Here is a 23,541-nt window from a genome sequence, read left to right on the forward strand (position 1 = left end):
GCTGGCATCCAAGGACAAGTCCTAATCACACTATGTAGGTAAGTAAACCCATTAACTAGTGGGACTGTGAAATTTGGCCCTTGAATTAAGTGCTTGCTTTTGGGATGAAGAGAGAAATCAGTTTCCTAAGTTTTCTGATTTCTAGGTATTTTCCATCTTTTTTTTTATAATACATACGTGATTTGATGAGTAATTTAAACACACATTTTTTCCTATGACCTCAAAATTCCATGAAAGAATAAATGTCTAGTGAAATGCAGGCTTGATGCAACATAATGTACCAGATAGCAAATTGTACCTTTTGTGTGATTTATTCAGAATGAGGAGGGTATTTTGGTTTATCTTGAAAATGATCCATTGATGCTGTTAGTGTTTCCCATGATTAACTAGATGCTGCATTAATCTGTAGTTAATTTACATCAGGCTATTTTAGTTTATGGATCTGGCATTATTGCTTAAGCACTGCTAGAGAACATAAGCATGCACTTAAACAGTTTCATTTCTGGCCCGCCGAAGGAACTGTCTGGTTGGATTAGAATGTATGACTCTAATTTAGGATCCAAATCAAAAAATGAAATTGGTTGAGTTCAAGAAGTGGTGGATATGCATCCGCAATTGTTCTTTGAAAGAATTTGCTAGTATTGTTTTAATTTTAAAACTAATTTTACTTTAAAAAAACAAAATCAGAAAATAATACTGTGAGTAGGGGTCCTATTCTTGCATGTGAACAGTCTTAGAAAACTCACAGGAGCAAAAAGTAGGAGGAGTTAGTGGCTAGAGAGAAGTACCATTTACAGTATTCCAGTTTCAACTCATTTCTTGAACACTTTCCAGGACTAGAGAATCGCAGCCAGCTTTGTAATATTTTGTTTCTGACAGGGTTTTCTTAATTCTTCCAAAGCCTCCTGGAGCCATAAATGACAGAAACAATAAGGCCTTTGTTTGTGCACAGCATATTGTGGCTGCAGTACATTGCTTTCCATGAAAGAAGAGTTTTGATTCCTCGCAGGGCGGTTATAATTGATGCTGGAAAACTTTGTAGTCCAAGTTCTTGGAAGTTACTGTCTTTGTAGAAAAGAGACATTTAGTTAACGCTTTCAAAATATGTGCTCCCATACACGTGCGCATACATGCTAACTAGCTGTCCCAACATCCTTTGTATGTCATGCTTAAAAAAAAAAAAGGAAGAAAGGAAAGAAAAAAGCCAAGTATACCAGACATTCTGGCAAATCCTGGTCCACAGCAGCATTTATACTGTATAATATTTTCCAGAAGTACATTGCAGTCCTAAAACTATCTTTCCTTTCTGGATTATAGATATAAACGAATGCGAAAGCAGCCCGTGTGTCAATGGTGCCTGCAGGAACAATCTTGGTTCTTTCAATTGTGAGTGTTCGCCTGGCAGCAAGCTGGACTCCACTGGACTAATCTGCATCGGTGAGTCTTCTATTTTTTTCTTTTTCTTTCTAACTTGAAAAACATTGATCACATTGGTTAAATAAGCAAGAAAATAATGTGTTCTGGTAATTTCCCCTTTGTAGAAGACTACAACATGTCTAGTCACATAGTTAAGACTGAAGAACGGTTTGGTTGTTTCCATGAGAGACAAACATAACGCGTGTGGATGTCCTAATTATGGTGAAAGTGGTGAATTGCTAGTATTGATTCATGGGAACCATTGGGGAGATTTTATTATTAATAACAATTATTGTCATTCTCCCAGAAAACAGGGCGTGAGTAAAAGCACAGGTGATTAGTCCGATACTTGAGAATTTGCAATTGTAAAGGAGAAATGCCCATTCAGTTCTTGGGCACTGAGCGACTTTTAAATCTGAGATGAGAAAGCGAGTGAAACTGGAGGAGCATCTACTCAGATGAAGCAGGTGATATGAAAGCATGTGGCTTCCGGGATTCAGGATGTTCTTCATAAACTGTGAAGACTGGCCTTCCCAGCTATAAGGAAATGACTGTGGCTTCTGCATTACAGCACAATTTCACACTAACTCTTTTGTAGAAAGATGATAAATAAGGGAGAGTAAAACAGGTCTGGATTTATCAGGATCCCTGTTTCTAGAGCAGTGACATGAGTATGTATATATATTTGTGTGTGTGTATTTATCTATCTATATATAAATAAAAAATGTCTGTGTATATACATACATACATATATACATATAAAAAAATATTAGCATCCTTTACTAAGAATTCTATAGCACTGAAGAAAAGCGGAGCACCACAGATTTTATTAGAGCTAGCAACAGCAGTTGTATGCAAGATGTCATTGGCATTATCTTTGGCAGGAAAAATGAGGATGTTGACAAATGGCTTCTTTTTCTGGCCTTTCCAAGAGATCTTAAAGGGCTGAAGACAACTGCCCTCGTCAAGTGCTCACAAGCTGCCGTTGTTTCATCTCATTTATATAGCATAATTTAAGTCATTGTGGGATAAGTTGGATTGGAGTGCCACTGGTGTCTAGATGATGCTGATTTCTAAATCTTGGTTTTATTTGATGTTGGTTTTGTCTGGTGTCCTTGGTTCAACTTCCTTGCCTTGCCAAAATTTCCTTAAGATAGGAGATTGCATGTAAAGACTCATGTTTCCATCTAATGGTAGAGTGTGCCCACACCTTGTTAGCATGGTTTATAAGTGAATGTTACTTCTGTACCTAAGTCTTCTCTTAAATTTCCGATAGCATCACTGGCTTGTACAGTTTAGCATTGTTTTTGTGCTGTTTTACATCAGTATGTTTTCTCGATATAACCATACTAACTTAGGCTTTTTTTTGTACTGTTTATTTTTAATCTTTGTCCTGTTATCACATCCAAAGATGTTATAAGTTCATTAAAGGCCTAATTGTAGCTATGGTCTAGATTTACTTTATAGAGCAATTCCACTGGAATGATTACAGAGTGAGGTCTTACTCAGCCTGAGTAGGAGTGGTGCATAAAACAAAATGTAAACAAAATAAGCGTTTGAACAGTCAGAGTAAAACATTAAGGACAGGAGCCACCGTGAGCCTAATCATGTAATCATTCATGTTGACCAGCATTCTCTCAGAATGAGTTTTCTGTGCTACAAGTGAGAGTATGCTAGGACAGAAAGATTCAAAGTACAGATAAAGTTAAAAATAGGGATCTATACAGTTAGAGTCCCATTGTATGATGTTTTACCTTGGCAAAATTCCCATTGGAATTGGTAGTGATGAAAGAAGGGCAGAGTGACGTATTAAATCATTAGTAAGAGGTTGGAGGTTATAAGTAGTTTATTATGTGAAAAATTTACAAAAACTCTTTTCAAAGGTATGCTGTTAAATCTCTACGATAGAGAAAGTTGTGTCCCCATATTACCTCTGCAAAGGCTTGTATACTGAGTGTATTTGCCCTAATTTTCTTAGCTGCTTGCTCCTGTAAAGCACTATTCTAGCATCAGATATGAAGAGAGTGTGCCAACGTAACAATTATACAACTAAAATGGTTTTCTGGTATGGAAACAACATGAAAATGCATTCTGTTCTTCATAGGAATGATGAATCAGAATAAGGTAATATAAAAACACAAATGTATCAGCTTGATTCTGACCCCTGTGTAGTTTTACTTTGATTCCTAATTTGCTTTGATGTCAGAGATCAGAATCAGTCCTACATTATAAGAGTAGTTTTTCCTCTTTCTGTCATGGTGATGATCTAAGTTATTTAACTTTAATACAAATTTTATCAGTAAAATCATATGGCAACAGTAGCGTAATAAAAAAGATTAACATAGCATGACTATTAATTGTCAATTACAATTTATTGCTCATGTGTTTGCTTTGCTAGTTAGCCTTATTGCTGATTTGCACTGTTGTCTTGCGGATTCAAGTCATGTCTGAGGCACATTAGACTTATTTTGTATAAAGAAGTTGCATGGCTGATGGACTTTATTTACTCGGTTTGTGGACAGAGGACTTCGGTCTGCCAGTACCTCTGATTCCTTTGCTCGGTCTGCTCAGCCTCAGGGTTGTGGAACTGAGTGGTTTGAGCCATTTGCATCCATACAGCATGTAGAAACTAAGCATAGATGTACGCCGTTTGTCCCTTTCTGTGAACTTCAATAGGTAGAGGAAAAAATGACTTGTTCCAATTACGGCAGGAGTTCAAGTCACAACATTTGGGCTCAGAACCGAGCTCAGACCTCCAGCGGATATATGAGTTTAAGTTCAGCAGTTACTGCAAAAGCATTCAACAAAAATCTTGATTTATGTTGCATTCCTTTTGCTTTTACATCGACATGTTTGCAATACTGAGGTTGCACTCTGCTTACGTGTGAGGAGTGGAATTGTTTTTGAATCACACCTATTGGTGGTACAAGTGCTACATTGCCATTTTGAGAATTGCACATACATAGTGCATTTATATAACGTACGTAGTGATCCTGCCAATATTTTTTTTTGAGATATATATACATAATGTTTGCTTTGTATGCACTTTTCAGTCAATATTTGTGGAATTCATACAGTAGGCAGTAGGACAAAGCAGTAGGCTGCCATCTGCCTGTAGTATGCATATGTTCTTCAAGTCAGAATCAAAGGGATGGGAGCAGCAGAAAGAATGCTTTGATGCTGGATAATAAATAACTTTCTCACCAAAGAAAAAGTCACAGTGACTGCCCTTTGTAAATTTTGTCTGGACAAGAAGAGATTGTGTAAAATAAAGGAAATTAACTCATAGCCTGAACAAAGATAAGACAAGTGGACTTTGGCAGGATAATCTAGATGCAGCTGGTGTGAGGAAAGTCACCTGCTAATTTGTATAGTTTAAATCATTTTTGAGATATTATTTTGACTTTTTGGACCTATAAAGTTGGCTACCAAAAATGAATAACATTGTGTTCAAGGCATTTCTAGTGAATGAAGCAATGGAAGCATTTACATTTTGATAACATAAAGCAGAACCATTCAGTGTATGGACAACAGCCCACATTCAGCTTAAAAGAGCAGTTGAAGGGCCTTTACTCCCTGTCCCCCTGCAGGTCCCCCAAATGTGAGACATCTGACAAGAGGGCACATGCCTGTTCCATGACTAGCCAAGAGCAGATGCTGTCAGTCACTTTCCGCGTTACGTCTTCCTTTAGTCTTATAATAGTGGTCCTCTGGGGATGTTAATGCTCATCTAGACTATTAGCTAAAGGCAGATTGAGGACTGGGAAAAATGCCTTTTGCACTCTTCCCTGCCCCTCGTTGGTTTGTGCACTTGTTTAGTTGTGGTGTTCTGCTCCACATGTCTGAGACCAACATTAATAATAAATAAATACAACTGTTCTACACTTCACTATTCACAAAGTACATTGCCCAGTTTCTAGGACTGGTTCCAGTCACATTCTTGGGCCACATTCTCCTGTTACTTAGCCAGAGAATGGTTGTACTGTCTGTGATCTAAAGAATTTTATAACATGCCAGTTTTGAAGACAAGTTCAAGTTGTTTGAAAAAAGTACACTGAAATGGTTCCATCTTAAGCTCAGTGCTCTTAAACATAAGGTATCAGTAATGCCAATCAACAGTACATTATAGATGGTCTGACTTTTTTTTTGCATATATTATACTTAAATCTTAAAAGCCAAATCCTGTTCATCTTGCATTAGTCATCTCATTAAATTCATCTGGGCCATTTGCTTAGCTTTGAACTCTGAGCATGCACATGCGTTTAAGCCTTTTCCAAGCTGACCTCCAAATCTGGGTTAGATCTTTACAGACTGCTTTTGCTATGTGGTCACAAAGATTGTTCCCTGCTTCAAGGTACATTTTACCATTTGAATGTGTGAAATCACTAAAGGTACTGAGCATAAGTGCTGTAGACAGAACTTTCAAAAGTGCCCACCTGATTTAGGACCTAACTTCCGTTTTGAAAAGTGGCTTAGGCACTGGAAGTATAACTTTTAAGACTTCAAGATTTAGGTACCTAAAAGAGAATTTCAGAGGATGTCAGGCAGCAGAGCCAATGTGCAACTGAAAATCTCTCCTCTGCTCAGCGGCTATTTAGCCTGGGCAGCAGTCAGGAAGTGCTGCTTGATTCGGTTGGACGCTGATGGTAATTAACTTGTCTTGAGCTGCTGTGGACTCGCAGCCTGGGAAGCCGTTTCATGATTCGGGAATTTGGTGTGCTGTGGCTGAGTCCCCAGGAGCAAAGAGCGGAAGATAATCCACTAGGCACGTTCAAAGCACACCTAATACACCAGCAGGGCTGGACCCCTAAAAGAATATAGCTCTCCCCTGTCCCCCATTTTTTCTTTTTTCTTTCTGACAAACTTGCAAGGTTCACTGACTCAGACAGAGGTAAGGGCACCTGTATTTCATAACCTAGTGGTTTAGCCAGTCAGCTGTGAGGGGGAGTCCCAGGTTCTGATCCCTGCTTTCATTGATATTCATGTATTTTAGGTTGAATGACTGCTAGATGAAAAGAAAAAAAAATCCGTGGTATTTGCTGTAGGACCTCTGCTACCTGTGGAACCTGGAGTATAAAATGCCTCTAGCAGTGCTCTCTGTTGATCACTTTTAAGTGATCGTGCTCTTCCTTTCTTCCCCTTCTAAAATAAAATGTGTATAAAATGATCCTGATGGATGTCTTACTTTAAAAGGTGGGCTGTGTTCCCTTGGTACTCTGGCTACCATTGGGTATGAGGAGATGCCAGTTCTTTGCTGTGACAGTTCCATACTGTTTTCTGTTCTGCTGCAGATAGCCTGAAGGGGACATGCTGGCTTAATGTCCAGGACAGTCGTTGTGAAGTCAACATCAATGGTGCTACACTGAAATCTGAATGCTGTGCTACCTTAGGAGCAGCATGGGGCAGCCCCTGTGAGCGGTGTGAATTAGGTATGGTGCTGTGCTTTCATATCCTGCATCTTTTGGGAGAAGAGTGGATGTATCAGTAGGTAGATTCTCATCAGTGTATTTTTTGTAAAAAAAAAAAAATATATATATATATATATATGTACACACATATATATACATATATATATACACATATATATACATATATATATAAAAGGATGTCTTACTTAGCATGTCTTGTAATCTCCACCATCTGTGGAGCTATTTTCAAAAACATAGTTTGTGTACAATTATGTGCAGTTACTCGTTACAGAGTAGCGCTACTGTTTGATCATGGGGATAGGGCTAGAGATTGGGAGCAGGAATGCTAAATGTGCACAGTAGTTTTTGGAAGAGAAATTTTTTGGAAGAGACACCGTAAGGGCTGAATAATGCCACTTGAACCAGCGTCGGGATATTTTAACCTTTGGTTTTTAATTGGAACAACTGCAGGCATGTGTATGCTATCTTAACAGACATGATGCAAAGAACATTCAGCAGAGCTCTAACTGTGCAGTGCAGCACCAAGCAAAAGACACAAGTTTGGACTCCAGGAAGCAGCATGGTCAGAGTAGGCTGCTACACTTAATAAAGAACTAATTAGCTCAGACTGGGTATATTCAGCTATAAATTTTTCTATTCTAGAATTGGCCGAATTTCAGCAAGCTTTCATATCCCTACAGCATGCTACACTTTACATTTCAGGCATGCCCTAAGATAATGTCATTGCTCAGATCCTTTATGAAGTGAGAGTGGAAAAATTGCCTTTAGTGATAACTGGCATCACTAAAGCTCTAAATCTTCAGGGAACTCTACAGGAACTTCATCTTTCAGAAACATTTGAGTACAGATTTTCGGGTAGATGTCTGCATATCTTACTGGAAATTATTTTGCCTTGCAGAAGTTTGCATATGCTGGCAACTGAGATGGCACTCTTATTGCTACACAAATTGTAAGAAACATAACAGGCTAGAGTGAATACAGAGAGAGCAAAGCATTCATCCTGCATGAGTGGTATTTGTATAAAATAAAAAGTTGTCATAATCTCCTTATCTGCCTTACAGATTGACCTGATTAGATGCTGAGCATTCTGGTCTCTATCCAAGAAAGCACATAAGAAAGTAATTGATAAAGATCTAATTTCTTCAGCTATTCACTTGTTTCAAGTAACACGTATGAGTCAGTAGTTTTCTTGACTGAGGTTAGGGCACTTACCACCATGTACAAGATATTAAAGAGTGTAGGAAAACTGCAATGGTGCATTTATTTTTAAATTATTTACTCTTATGTTTCTATAATTCTGAAGCAATGATAAATCTTTTTGGCTTGATTCCAGACGCAGCTTGCGCAAGAGGATTTGCCAGAGTTAAAGGTGTTACTTGTGAAGGTGAAGTTGTTGCTTCTTACTCAAGATGTCATTTTTTTCCTTCTGGAAATGGGATAAAGGGAATTATGTTCTTTATTTTTCTGTTGGGCATAATCATATTGACCTGTGGTAACTGCCATCACAATTATTGACTGTTAGGAAGTGTTGAATGTTACACTGTTTCTTGGAGGATATCAAGAGAATACAAAGCAGATGGAACTGCTCCTTCAAAATGTATTTAATCCTTCCTCTGAACCATTTCCAACATCATGCAAGAAGTCTTACTTAGAAAAGAAATGTGTCATTTTTATGCCCAGTGGCTTGCAGATCTTGAAATTGTCCCTTGAGATCACTGGGAGCCAGACACTTGTCCTAACACAGTATGCATGAGAGTGTCTTGCTTTCTTTCACATAATTTAAATTCTCAGTAAAGTTGTAGCTCTCTGCTCAGTAGAGGTAGCATGCATCCTGAAACTTCTTTCCACTCTTCATTTCCCAACAGATGTAAATGAGTGTGATGTTTTTCCGGGGGTCTGTCCCAATGGGCGATGTGTTAACAGCAGAGGCTCCTTTCACTGTGAGTGCCCTGAAGGCTTGACGCTGGATGGAACAGGGCGGGTGTGTTTAGGTAAGAGCCCAGTCACCTCTGCCAACTCTTTAGTTGTGTAAAACAATTGTCTAATACCATTTTACGTGTGAAAGGATGTTTTGTTTGTTTCTGAATTGCACTGTTTCTTTAAGTGGTTTGTGAAGTGTATATGTTTTAATTTATGCCTGCTTAAATGTCAAACTCTTTCTGCCAGTTCAGGAAAGAGTTGTTAATCACTTGATGGAATACGAATGTTTGTGTTCCAGCTCGTTTTCACTGCAGTGCGAGCTATAGGTACTGTTGGAGTCCTGCCCTTACTCTGACTCCCATTCACAAACAGAAATGCGTAGCTCACTGGGAACTAGTTAATAAGCAGTTGGCTGGGCAGCCAGGAGCTTATAATGTAGTGTAAATTGTGCTCTTCTCTACTGCTAACCCAGGCATTTTTGTGAAACTCGGATGCTGTTTGGTAGCATGACTGTTCTGGCACAAACAGTTCTGTTCGAGGAAAATCAACTTGAGTGTAGATAAAGATAAGATTTCATCTTGTTGTACAATGTTGTACAGTGCATTAGTGTCTTACACCCACAGAAGGTGATGTCTGCAAAGACAGTAGTGTTCTTTACCAGGAAGACTTCAGGTATAAAAATACCAAAAACCTATGTAAATTAAAGAAAACAAAAATATCCTGTAGCAAGTGTAGTTAGTGTTATTGATCTGTTAAGCTTTTTGTGTTGGCATGGAAATAAGGAAAGAGCTAAGACTTAATTATTGAGGTTGTAAGATGAAGGCAATCAGTAGAAGAGATTCCCCACAATTCCTACACTGTAACTTAGCAGAGTGTGTTCCCCTTGGCAATTTTGTATCTTTTCTGCAACTGTTTTTTTTTTTTTTGGGGGGGGGGGGGAGTGCAGGAGTAAATGTGTCCTAGTGCTTATTGCAATATTGGGTATTATAAAAAGCCATATTGCTGTAAATTGGAGCAGTATGTGAGTTATTCTAATAAAATGACAGTGTTTGTCAGTGAATATGCTGATTTGCTTTTTCTTTTTTTTAAGGTGCAATTCTGCCCTGGTGCCCTCCTAGAGAACCTGTATATATTTTTAAAGCTGAGAAGCTATAAAACCCATATTCAGATGCCACAAATTGTTTATATGGTATTAAATATGGCACACTTAGTTTAGAATGACGTTTCTTTATAAAATTATGGGAAAAACCCTAACCATGGATTTATTATGATTTGTAATATGTTACATAAAAGTGTGTGTGTGCTTTAACTGAAATTATTTTGTGCCATGCTCAGCTTCTTCCTCTAGGAGTTCATTGTTTTGCAGTACATCTTTCAGACTGCCTTTTTCAAATCTTTAGAAAATGATAGTCAGAGGTGAAGAAAGATACAGACAAGGAAGTGAATTTTTACAATAGATTCTGGAATTCATGTTATTTTGTTAATCAGTTCTGAGGAGTGTAAATATGTGAATACTGGCAACATTTGATTTCTTTTGAGAAAGCAGAACAACAGAGCAATTAAAGTTTTTCAGCCCTTGCTTCATGTCAACCAAGAATTTGCCTGCTCTCTCTTTTGTTTTATTGCCACAATGGTCACATTCCTCAAGCAAATTCAAGTTCAAGCCAGCAGTTTTCATTTAATTGCACTATGCCTAAGCAGTAGATGATACAAACAGTTACTAGGTTTTTCAATTTTTTTAATGTTAAGTCTAATTTTAATGTATAATTATAGAGACTTTTTTAAAAATAACCAGAACTTTGAAGAGGAGCAGATGTGTGTAATAGGTATAAATGTCTAATAGAAAAGAGAAATAATTCGAAACCAAGTCTGCCAGTATGCATGTGTCTGTTTATGTATGCACATATCATAAGCCATTGTGCAGATTAGGTTTTACTTGCATATTTTTTCCCATACTTAGTAATACCCTTGCCAGCCATTGTTGTCTGTGGTCATCAGCCCTGCATTGCTTCTCAGTGAGAAATTTGATAAGAAGTGTGAATTTAGGTGTGCTTGGTATAGATAAGGAAAGGCTGAAACAAAGGAGCCATTTTCAAGCAACATACACAATTCCGTCACTCTCAAACTCATGTTCCACTTTCAGATTTTAATAAAAAACTGTCCTTTTATATTACAAGACATATGCCTTCCCTTATGCTACATGAGCACTTTAGACTATGTGATGTATTTCTCAAATATGTTTATTTCCTGCAGAGTCCACTACAGTGGTTTAGTGAAAACAAATATTTATTAGCAGTGTATTTGCTGAATCTCTTGAAATGAAAATAAATATGATCTTAATGTGGAATGGTTTACAGGAAACCATGAGTATTCTTTAAACAATTTCCACTTCTTATACTTGTTTCTAAATTGTTTAACTTAAGATGTGCATAGAGTAAATTTATATTGTAAATCTGTACAACTTTGAAGGACTTGTATGGAAAACAGTTCAGCAGCTCATCTGTGTTATTTTTAGATCTTGCCTCTCCTCCAAAGCTTTTTGTGCGAAGCATTTCAAAGAGTTCTGTTAGGTTCGCTAAAACCTAACTTCCAGTCCAGTATATCATATGAAAAATGAATGCCATGTATTTATTCTGAAAATACAGCTTTTTAAGTTACGTTATCAGACACTGCATTATCCTTATGATCTTCCTTACACACCAAAATTCACTACGTTTTCCTGGGACTGTGTACTGTTTCTTAAAGTGTGAATTCTGTTCCTGTCAATCTCAATGAAAATCTTCCCCTTGGTCTCAGCGGGAATTGGACTGAGGCTTTAATGATCAGTGACCAAAGGTCTGTTTTCCTGAAAAATATTAATTTGGCTATTGAGCTACAAACAAGACCTCTTGCAAAGTAAGTTTGTAGGAGAAGTGAGAACTGGAGTAAATACAGTGGTATAAACTTCAAAAAGTTAAGCAGTCATTGATCCTACCCGGCTACCTGCACTGAGTGAATTAAAAGCAGAGATGTTGGTGGTGGAGAGTAGACATGTCCTGTCTTGCCTCCACTTTTTCAGTGCCAACCGATCTCCTAGGATTTTTTTTGATTTTTTGGGTTGAACAAATACATACAAAATCTGGGAGTTTTTTGTAGTCTGTATGTGTGGATGTCCTGGAGATCATTAAGCTACCAAAAAATCTCTGTATAAATGTCACAGACATCTTCTGTAGCTGTAATCAACACTGCCCGTTTTCTGTTATTGGTAGTATTTTCCAGATTTTTGGAATTTGGGCATAGAATTCTCCTGCATTGCAGAAATTAGCATGTAGGGACTTAACCACTGGCCCTCGGCCCTGTTTTTTAATATCAGATTTTTATTTTAACAAGTATAAAAGTTCTTCCAAATTTTTAAAAGACTTAAACTATTTTTGTTTTGATGGAAAAATGTATACAAATTAATGAAAATTGTGAAACGTGCTGATGCTATCAGATGGGTTATTATTGGTGTTTTTGGCTGTATGTGGAATACAGCAAAGCTGATGTTCTGTATGTACAGACCAGTGTGTGATACTTTTTACTGGCACACTTGGTTAATCTGTCTTTTTGTGGGCTTACCCTATTGCAAATGGGACCCTGGAGTATGACCATAATTAAGTTTTCCGGAAACCATATTGGTTTTTCCTGCTATCTAGTTTTAAAATAAGCCTAACAATGATCAGCAAAATGTATTTTTTCTGCATTCCATGTATTATTAATGGAATATTATAAACATAAGGTAGTTGGGTTTTGGTGTGTTTTTTCCCCCATAAATGCAGGTCAGTTTGCCAGTTAGAATTCCTGATGTGGTAGAGAAGTACGTATCTCTGTCCTATCAAATACACAAAGAAACCTAAAAATCACATTCACATCAGTGACACAACAGAGATCTAGAAACTTGCCAATAGCGCAGTATTAGCAACTTCAAACGACTCCACATCATGCAGAATTGTCAGTCTTGAGCAGAAATCTGTCTCCCAGAAACTAAGCCTCATGCATACATGTACATCAGAAGTAGCTACTTTTGAAAAACAGAAGCATGCAGCAAAGGGTAAAATTCCCCTTTCCTTTTGTAAAATGAGCAGATATCCGCATGGAGCAATGCTACCTGAGATGGGACGAAGATGAGTGCATTCAGTCTGTGCCTGGCAAGTTTCGTATGGACGCTTGCTGCTGCGCTGTGGGTGCTGCCTGGGGCTCCGACTGCGAGGAATGTCCTAAGGCTGGCACCAAGGAATATGAGGCTCTGTGCCCCAGAGGTCCTGGCTTTTCCAACAGGGGAGATATCCTAACTGGCAGGCCGTTTTATAAAGGTAAGAAGTCATTTTTGCCTAGTAGGTCTAAAGATGAGTCACATGTACATCTTGGTGTATATTCTAGGTAAACGCCAGAATATGTATCTGCGTTTATTACGTGCTTGAGATGGGAGATATTGTAGAGATGTTTGCCTTACAGAGCTAACAGTACCGGTAGGAAACTCAAAACTTGCATGGTGTTCAGGAGTGTTACAGGAGCCTAAAAGGAAAAAACAAGTATGAAGTTTGAATTTGGTAAGGAGAAAAAGGAAATGGCAGTGACATGACTGAAGATAAGGGAGCTCAAATTATAAGAATAACAGAAAATGTACATCTTTTTTAAGGTACTGCTTTGCAAAGACTGAACCGAGGCTAAGAATTGTGTGAAGTCAGGGAGTTTAAGATATAAACATAAAAGATCACTGTGATTTGACCAGAGTTCTCTGAAAGTGAGACTGGAGAATACTGTAAAATCTGCAGAATTAGTACTAACAAAGGGATTAAAACTAAAGGAAGTCTGAGATTGCTCTCAGATTCTGAGGGCAATGGAGTTGCAGTGATAGAGAAGCAAAAACCTTCTGTCCCTGCTATCCAGTTGTTCCTGTCTTCCCCACCCCAAAGGGTGTGAAAAACGAAACTGGATAGGTTGGAAAATGGCTAAGAAACCAGATCTGAGATACTTTTGATGACTGAGATCTGAGAAGAAAACTTAATTTCTCTGTGTTCAGAAGCTAAGGTGATCCTGAAATATTTAAATGTCTGGTTTATTTTTTTAAAAAGATATTTTCAGAAAGGTTTGTCTGAAGTATGTCGAGTTGCTTGAGTGAACTTTAACAGGTTGGCACTGTATTTCACCATGAATAAGCTCTGATTTTCAAGAGTTACTATTCTTCTCAAGCCAAAATCTGAAATTTCAGTGCCAATTTACTAAATAAATAAGGATTTCTGTCCATGCCATGACTTTTGTAAGGGTTTTGTGCTTGTTTCTGGTTTTGTATTTGCACCATATTTTCTTCTATTAACACTGATACCCATGAGATAGAATTTTGTCTCTTGACAGATTATTCTCAGGTAAGGACATTCATCCAATAAATTATATTCATGGATTACAAGAAAGCCCGTTCAACTTTGTAAATCCCCTTATAGGCATATGAGAGAGGCTAACGTACATGAAGACTCTTCTTTTTTATGTCCAATGAAAGGTCCTTGCACAATCAGTGTTATCCCAGCTATCCAGCAAAACGGATTTAGGAAAGGTGAAATATTTCACTTGAAATTCTACGAGAGAAAACCTATCCTTCTATAAGCTGGCACAGGAAAACTGTGTATAACTATTACGTTAGAAGCAAAATGATGCACAACACGCATTGGTAAGAAGGAACAGGAAGTTACCACTGAATGAAGTGTATTGTTAAGCATTTAAGAATTCTGTTTTCTTTTGTTTTTATTTTATAGATATCAATGAATGTAAAGTATTCCCTGGTATGTGCATGAATGGTAAATGCAGAAATACAATTGGAAGTTTCAAATGTAGATGTAACAGTGGGTTTGCTTTAGATATGGAAGAAAGAAACTGTACAGGTAAGTCTTCTGTTTCCTCCAGTTTTTACAAGAACTTGTGCTTGTTGCATACCTTGGTGATCTGGAAATATACTGTCCTTCATTTCCTTCACTTTTTAAAAGCTTTATCTTTGTGCAGAATGGTCAACTTTCTACAAGTCTCCCTTTCGGAAAGTTCTCTAATAAATACAACTTTCTTCTGATACATGTACCTTAGAAATTTGATAAACTGCTGTTAAATTTGCTCAAATCATGTCCTGTCAGTACAACCTGAAAAAACAATAAGGATCACTAGCAAAGTCAAGTTCAATGTTTTAACATACCAATTAATTTAACTTACACTCTTCACTCTCTAGACATTGTATTACCAGATGAACTGAGAGACTTCACTGCAAATTAATTTTCATTTAGACTTGATTGCCAAGCACACACATAGGCACCACTGCAACTCTGACATTCAATGCAGTGTTCACTCAAGAAGAGACATGCATTTAATTTAAAAGGTTAATATTTTGTTCTTTACTGTCTGGAAAAACTGGAATTGATAGTTTTCTGGTTATGAGAACCTAGGTGCCTGCATTGTGGGTGGCTCTGTGCTGAAAATGAAGGAGGTTTTGTTCTACAGCTCAGGAGCCTGTAAGTGTGTCTGAGTAATACAAAGTGTGGGTGGTAAGGCATGTGAATTGAGGTTGGTCTGGATGTTAATGTTGCCCTAACTGGTGATTTCCTTGTTTTTATAGCGATTGCATTGATGAGAAATGCGTTGAAGCAACTTTATTTCTAAGTTAACAAGAGTAGGTCAGAGAACTTCGCCCTACAAAGCTTTTTTTTTTGTTGTTCTGTTTTTCATTGAAACTTTGTTCTGATGAAAGTGTTCCACTGAGCAGCCTTAGAGACTCAGTTTTTATTAAATGGGAGACTTTTTGTGTTTTAAATTAAAAACAAAATGCTTTATAAAGCCTATAGGAGGCCAGATATTCTCTGACTCTCCAGGCCCACCACATGGATTGCCATCCCACAGACCTCCACACATGTGTACATGAGGACTGAACTGTCCTTGCCAAGCAGAAACCTAGCCATGGGGAGTGACACAGAGGGAGGGAGAAAAGACTCTCACACATGTGAAAAACGGCACTTATATTTGTTTGTACTTTACTAGTTTCCTGGAGCCACTTGCACAAATCAGTCTCCGGGCTAGCTCATTGCCTCATACATACTGATGCCTTTTGTGTTCTGTTATTCCTTGCTCCCTGGACTTGCCCAGTGTCAGAAGCAATTCTATGCTCTGTCCTGGACTAATTTTGTCACCATTTTAAGCACTGTTATTTTTGTTCCCTGTGACTTCTCTTATGATTTGAAACTCTTCAAAAAACTAATGACACAATAGTGAATGGAGCAGAAGGTAGAGGGTGTATTAGAGAGCATGAGACAAAGAAGTAGAACAAGGATGCGATACTGGATGAGCAATAGACTATGGAAAAAGAGAAGACTGGAAAAGTGTGAGGAGATAGGGAGGAACAGGTTATTCAGCTTTTCTTTCCAGCCTCTCCTTCCTGATCTGTTTCACTGGATCCTATCCATACTACAAATTCCTCTTGAGCTTCCTGCCTCACTACCAAAGAACGCTTCCAAACCAGTTTTTCTTCTCTTTTTCATCTTCTACAAATTTGCTATGGCTTTCCAGAATAAGTTGCATTCAAATATAACTAATAAAATATACAAGCTATAGGGAAGCCATGAACTGTAAAGGTAGCTTTCAAAGGAGTTATTTTAACTTCATAATTGCTAAAGGAAAGGATAGAAATAAGTTTGTAATGCTACTTCTTTAGAAATAACTTCATAAGAAGTGATTTAATATCAAAGTCACAAGTCATTTGGTACCTTCATAAGAATAATTCAGAATGTATTACAGTTGCTGTCCTTAGCAATGTGACTGTAAATTGCACTTAATCGAAGCTTACTTGTTGCAGAGTTTACTCTCTAGGTGAGAGATCTGAAGGCATTGCATTATGAATCTTTCACAAACAAATTTTTATGTAATCATCCTTTTAAATTATAAATGAAATATGTATTTGTCTATTGCTTTATACACTATATCTGATTTCTGTGGAATTCATTTACCATGGCCTCATCTTCATTTCTGTGAAAAGCAGGATAACCTTAAACTCCGTTTGATTTTTCTCCCTCCATTTACTATAAACTAGACATTGATGAGTGCCGGATCTCCCCAGACTTATGTGGAAGTGGTACCTGTGTCAACACTCCTGGAAGCTTTGAGTGTGAGTGCTTTGATGGTTACGAAAGTGGATTTATGATGATGAAAAACTGCATGGGTAAGTGTTGCCAGCATGACCTGGAGTCCTTCCATTTGCTGTACAAAGCCTCACTCTGTACTATACTAAGTTCTGCACCACTGAACACTTTATATACATTATTATAGTGATTTCATGAACAAATGAGACAGATATGCAGTTTATAGGACAGATAACCAAACTATGCATCTAGCTTTGATTTTCTTTTTACTAATTTCATTTATGCATTTCTGTATAGGTAATTTTGGAATGTCAGCAACTACGCATTCATGTAATGGCTAATGAGTTATCAAAAAACTTGGTTAAACTAAGAACACAAGAATGGAATTTCAAAAACAACAAGTGATTTAAGTTTCCTTGATTTTCTTAGGCCTTAAGATAATCTGAGAGTGTTTTCTGAAAATGGCATCTCTTTAAAGTGTCTGAAGTTGTAAGAACAGAAATTGAGGTACCAAAAGTTACTAGCTACCTTCAAAAGTCTTGTGAGGTTCTTCTGCATACACCATGAAAATGAAATCTGAGATTTTATTCTTGGATGAATCCTCTTATCCCTATGTTGCAAGATCATTTTTATTACTATGGCTCAAAAACCTCACTTTTTATTTTTTGTTATGCAAATATATCTTTGATGATAAAGGCATATATGATAAGGCTATATAAAGAAAGCAATGCTTCTTTGCTCAGGGGTTACTGAAACAGAATCAGAGAGGCTGGAAGGGACCTTTAGAGAGGGTATAGTCCAACCTCCAACTCAAAGCAGGGCCAGCTAGAACAGGTCTCCCAAGACCATGTCCAGTCGAATTTTGAATTTCTCCAAGGATGGAGATTCCACAAACTCTCTGGGCAGCCCATTCCAGGGTTTGACTACCCCCACAGTAAAAAAAAGTTTCTTCTTTTGTTGAAATGGAATTTCCTGTATTTTTCAATTTGTGCCCTTTGCCTCTCATCCTGTCACTGGACACCCCTGAGAAGAGTCTGGCCCCATCTTCTTTACCCCCCTGCCCACACCTTCCATCAGGTATTTATACACTTTGATAAGATCCCACCTGAACCTTCTTTTTTCCAGACAATTCCAGCCTTTTCTCATACAACAGATACTCCAGTCCCCTGATCATCTTTGTAGCCCTTCACTGGACTTGCTCCAGTATGTCCAGTATGTCTTTTTTGTACTGAGGAGCCCAGAACTGGATACAACTTCCAGATGTGGCCTTACCATGGCAGAGTCACTCTTCCTAAACCAGCTGAGGGATGCTATTGTCCTTCTTTGTTGCAAGGACAGGTTGGCAGCTCACAGTCAACTTGGTGTCCAGCAGGATGCCCAGGTGTTTTTCCGCAAAGCTGCTTTCCAGCCGGTCAGCCTCCAGCCTGTACTGGTGCATGAGGTTACTCTTCCCCAGGTACAGGATTTTGCATTTCCCTTTGTTGAAGTTCTCAAGGTTCCTGTCAGTCAATTTTTCCAGCCTGTCAAGGTCCCTCTGAATGATAGCACAGCCATCTGGTGCATCAACCACTCCTCCCAGCACAGCCATCTGGTGCATCAACCACTCCTCCCAGTTTTCTGTTGTCTGCAAACTTGCTGAGGGTCCACTCAGTCCCATCATCCACATCATTAATAAAGATGTTGGACATTTACTGGCCCCAGTATCAACCCCTCAGTACACCACTTGTGACTTCCAGCTGGCCTCCATGATGCTGACCACAACCCTTTGAGCCCAGCAGTTCAGCCACTTTTCAGTCCACCTTGCTTACCTAGCGTGTGCTTCTTCAATTTGTCTATGAGGATGTGATGGGAAACGGTGTCAAAAACCTTGCTAAACTCAAGACAGACAATATCAGCTGCTCTCCCCTCATCCGCTGCACTAGTCATTTTGTCATAGCAGGCTATCCGGTTGGTCGGGCATGGTTTCCTATTCATAAATCCATGCTGGTTGCTCCCAGTCATCTTCTTGTCTTTCATGTGTTTGGAAATGGTTTCCAAGATTATTTGCTCCATCACCTTTCGAGGGATTGAAGTGATGTTGACTGGCCTGTAGTTCCTCAGATCCTCCTTTTTGTACTTCTTGAAGATAGGAGTGGCATTTGCTTTCTCCCAGTCCTCAGGAACCTCCCCTGACCACCGCTACCTTTCACCTTTCAAAGTTTATTGAGAGTGGCCTCGTGGTGACACTGGCTGACTCCCTTGGCACCTTTGGGAGCATCCCATCAAGGTCCATGGACTTGTGTTATGTTCAGTTTGTTTTAATGCTCCCTAACCTGATCCTTCTCCACTGCGGGTGAGTCTTCATTACTCCAGACTTTCCCACAGGTCTCAGGGACCTGGGATTCCTGAAGGCTAATGGTAGCAGTAAAGACAGAGGCAAAGAAGGCATCGAGTGCCTCAGCCTTTTCTGTATCCTTTGTCGTCTGGTCTCCCATCCCATTCAGCAACAGGCCCACATTTTCCTCAGTCTTCCTTTGACTGCTGATATACCTGTAGAAGCCCTTCTTGTTGCCCTTCATGTCTGTTGTCAGGGTCAACTCCAGGTGTGCTCATACAGTGTCTCTATATTCCTCCTGGGTCACCTGTCCCCGCCTCCACCTCTTCTGTGCTTCCTTTTTATGTTGGAGTTTAGTCAGGAGCTTCCTGTGCTCTTGACTGAACTCAGACATGTAATCCTGTGGTCCGGAAGGCCATGGCAGGCTTGATTTCCTGCACATTGAGATGGACCGTCTGACATCTTCCAGGCTCAAAAAGTCACTGCCTGAATCACAGGTGAACGTAACAAGGAAGCTAAGCCATGAAAGCTGAATAGCCTGCATGAGGGACAGAGTACAGATGCAAGCAACGTTTCTCAGAGATATATCATCTGAGGGACAGAGTCAAGGAAGCAAAATGTCAGGTAAGGAAACAGAATAAGAAGATAGGAAATGAAATTACTTCTTCAGGGCCTTTTGTGAAAACTAAGAAAGGAAGGCATAGTGTTGGATAGAAACATTTTGGAGCTGTGAGGATTATGCAAGCAGGAGTATATCAAAGAGATGTTTGATTTTGTCATCAGGTAGTTTCTCCCCTAATGTGATTAACCTGTAGGACCCTTTGATGTCTTTCCTAATCTCTGAGGCCGGAAGAAAGTAGCACTTGTCTGTCTAAATAAACAAAAGTCTCCAGTTTCAAGGATAGCTGGCCATAATGCTTTCTGAGACTGAAAGTATGAATGTATCTTGAACCTTGAATGTCTTTTGTTCATTTTTCTGTTCATCCATGACTATAGTATTAGCTCTTTTTATCTGTTTTGAGTCAAATAAGCAAATTTCCATTATAAGTTGTAGCAAACATGGTTCTCAACCACATATCCACATACGTGGTAGTTATCAAATGGAAAAGCTGTTTGGTTAAAAGTTTACATGCACATCTCTACTACCTGCATCCACAGCGAACAACGGCAATGCATGAATAAATGGGCTTATAGTTGCCTTAAGAAACCATTTTTTTGAAAATTACATCATATTAATACATTGTTCTAAATGGTGACCAGCTAAATAGATGTTGTCTTTTCTGGTTTCCTATTTCCGTTAGAATATTTAGTTCTGAAAGATGAATTTCTCTTTTTGCTTGAGGGGAAAAAACTTCCTTAGAGTCTAATAATGCATGCTTTTTTGTTTGCATTGTTATGCAGTATAAGGAAAGGAGGAGCATTGCTTCAATAAAACCACCCTTTTATTTGTGATCTCTGGATTTTGAGTCACTTGCAATGAGAATTGCTTTTCCCTTTGTTGCTCCTTAGTAATGGTTCTGTACTTGTTTATCACGGTTTCTTTTTAGATATCGATGAATGTGAACGCAACCCTCTGCTGTGTAGAGGTGGCACATGTGTGAACACAGAAGGTAGTTTTCAATGTGACTGTCCTTCGGGACATGAACTGTCACTATCACGTGAGGAATGCATAGGTAAGTTTCTAGTAAGATTAGCAGTTTTCAGCTTTCTAAGAAGAGGAGTCATTTGTGCTGTGGAAACTTCTTGTCACTGGCAAGAATGAAGCCTCAGGAATATCCGATAAAAATTAATGCTCCTCCTTTATGTGAATACCTTCAAATTAAAACCTTACAACAGATCCTGGAAAATCTCCAATGCCCTCAGTACTGTTGACTTCAAAGAAGAGTATTTATCAGGGCTTTTGGGGGTTGTTAAGCAGCCCAAAGGACTATACCACTCATGTTGGCAACTTTCAGTTAAAATATATAAAAGCACAAAGCGAATTGTGTTCCTACAGGCACAAAAAAGTGGCTTTGTCACTTAGTGCAATGCAGCTCTCCTTTTTGCACATACTTCATTGAAGTGATGAAAAAAATGTAAAAAGCAGGTCACCTCTTGGTTTTCCATTTGGTGCTTATTCACTGTAAGAGTTAGTCTAGAACAGTGGACTGTAGTTACATGAACTATTTCTGAGAGGGTGTGTGAAGTTAATGTTCACAGACAAGAAACTCAGAAAATAAGCTTATTGTCACTGGCTTAAATATGCTATTCAGATGTCCATACCTTGACTGAACATGCTAAGAACAAGAAATTGTAACCGTGTGGAAGCCGCTGGTTTAAAATATTATTACTCACCCTCATTTCTCTGACATTTGTATAGTTAGAGTCAGCCTTCTGAATGATAAGAAATTGTTATGACCAATTCTTTTCCAGATGTAAATGAATGTTCATTAAGTGACAGTCTCTGCAGAAATGGCAAGTGTGTGAACATGATTGGAACATACCAATGTTCCTGTAACTCCGGATACCAGGTCACTCCGGACAGACAAGGCTGCATTGGCAAGTGTTGTATAGCTTCACTTATGTGTTTTTATTTCAACATGTATTTTTTCATCTATTCTTATTTTCGTTTCATTTCATTTCATACTTTCCTTCTGAAACGAAACAGAGCCATCTTCTACTATTAGGCATATCATGAACCGTCAGGGACCCCTCTTTAAAAGTATTGAGAAGGGATGAAAAGATTGTTGTTCTATTGAACTCTGTAGAACACTTGGAGAAAAAATACTCTTATGATACTACTTTATTACAATCAAGAGCTTGAGATAACATGCAGAAAAGATTGTTCAATTTTTTGATCAAAGCAACAGAGCCCCATGCATTGCTAGTTTTTCTTTCACTTTTTCTCCTTACTGCATGCATTTCTAAAATCCTAGAGTAACTTAGACTAAGTTATGACAGCTGTCAGCACATTGACAAGAAGAAGAGAAGGTGTGGGCAGTTTTTTATTTGTTAGTTTTGTTTATTTTTTGCAAAACTATAAATCTGAACTGCATTTCAAGCTTTCACGAAGCCTTAATTTCTCAAGGGCTTTTCTTTCCACATGCTGTCTTTTCTGCTTCCTTTACATTACTAGTAATACATAGCAATAAAATCAACAACTAAAAGGCAGCTACTTGCTCCTGTAGATAAAAATGCAGTTGAAAGAGGGAAGGCTGAACAAAGTGTAAATCAGAGACTGTGGAATGAGAATAAAAATTCAAAATCATATCGCTGATAAACTGATTGATCCGCCAAGTAAAATGGCAAGAGAAGGTGATTTTTCTTATAGAAGCAGAATTGCTAAATAACCTAGTACTGATGATATTTCCCAGATATTGATGAGTGTATGATAATGAATGGAGGCTGTGACACCCACTGCACTAACTCAGAAGGCAGCTACGAATGTAGCTGCAGTGATGGCTATGCTCTAATGCCAGATGTCAGGACGTGTGCAGGTAGGTTTTAATATCTTTATGAGAATTCATTAAAAAACAAAAGTTCAAGAATCATCTTTCTGCTAATATGAATATGGTACTCTTTTAGCCAATTCCTACCTGTGTGACAGTATTATTATCTGCTTTTATTCCAGATATTGATGAATGTGAAAACAATCCAGATATCTGTGATGGCGGACAGTGTACTAATATTCCAGGGGAGTATCGCTGTCTCTGTTACGATGGATTTATGGCTTCTATGGACATGAAAACTTGTATTGGTAAGTAGCTGTATGTACCAAATCTAGTCTAGCTCTAAAAACTGTGCAGCTAATGTTTTATGATTTTATGCTGAAACTCTGAAAGCAGGTTTAAACTATGTATATAAATTACAGAAGACAAAAGATCTATAGACTTTCCTTGTCTATCAGTATAGATGTTAGGAAGGATCCGTAAGGATGTTAGGACTTATCCATAAGGATGAGCCAAGTCATGGAATTCCAAAAATAGAAGTGATTTAATATTGAACTGTATAATTCCTATAAAGCATCACTACTGAAAAGAGATTATTTGGTTGCCTCAACATTTTTTTCTGTCTCTTTTACATTTTTAGCATCTTCCCTCACCTACCGAAACTTATCATGAGTGATTACAAAGGAAATTAAAATGAAAAGTATTTCCTGAACTTAACCTGATCTTAGTTTATCTTGGTGTTTATGTTTTCTACAAAGTTTTATGTATTTTATATTTTAAGTTTGGCCATACTAATAAAATCATTTTATATATTTTGAACATCTGTCAAACAAACCTTTCATTACTCATTTTACACATGCACGTACGCACAGACAGACACGCGCTCCGAGGAGAAAGTAGTTAAAGGA

The 23,541-nt window shown here is 38.2% G+C and overlaps 1 protein-coding gene across 1 annotated transcript in view; it reads left to right on the forward strand.

The window, feature by feature from the left end:
- Nucleotides 1-23,541, forward strand: part of LOC135324501 (fibrillin-2-like) — a 180,029-nt gene that overhangs the window by 100,286 nt on the left and 56,202 nt on the right. The window contains exons 20-30 of the mRNA XM_064501037.1: nt 1,318-1,437; nt 6,708-6,845; nt 8,179-8,229; nt 8,711-8,836; nt 12,869-13,096; nt 14,534-14,659; nt 16,843-16,971; nt 20,753-20,878; nt 21,618-21,743; nt 22,559-22,681; nt 22,816-22,941. Of these exons, the coding sequence (XP_064357107.1) occupies nt 1,318-1,437; nt 6,708-6,845; nt 8,179-8,229; nt 8,711-8,836; nt 12,869-13,096; nt 14,534-14,659; nt 16,843-16,971; nt 20,753-20,878; nt 21,618-21,743; nt 22,559-22,681; nt 22,816-22,941 (1,419 nt within the window). The remainder of the gene's footprint in view (nt 1-1,317; nt 1,438-6,707; nt 6,846-8,178; nt 8,230-8,710; nt 8,837-12,868; nt 13,097-14,533; nt 14,660-16,842; nt 16,972-20,752; nt 20,879-21,617; nt 21,744-22,558; nt 22,682-22,815; nt 22,942-23,541) is intronic.

Source organism: Dromaius novaehollandiae, chromosome W (genome assembly GCF_036370855.1).
Source record: "Dromaius novaehollandiae isolate bDroNov1 chromosome W, bDroNov1.hap1, whole genome shotgun sequence".
Lineage (NCBI taxonomy): Eukaryota > Metazoa > Chordata > Aves > Casuariiformes > Dromaiidae > Dromaius > Dromaius novaehollandiae.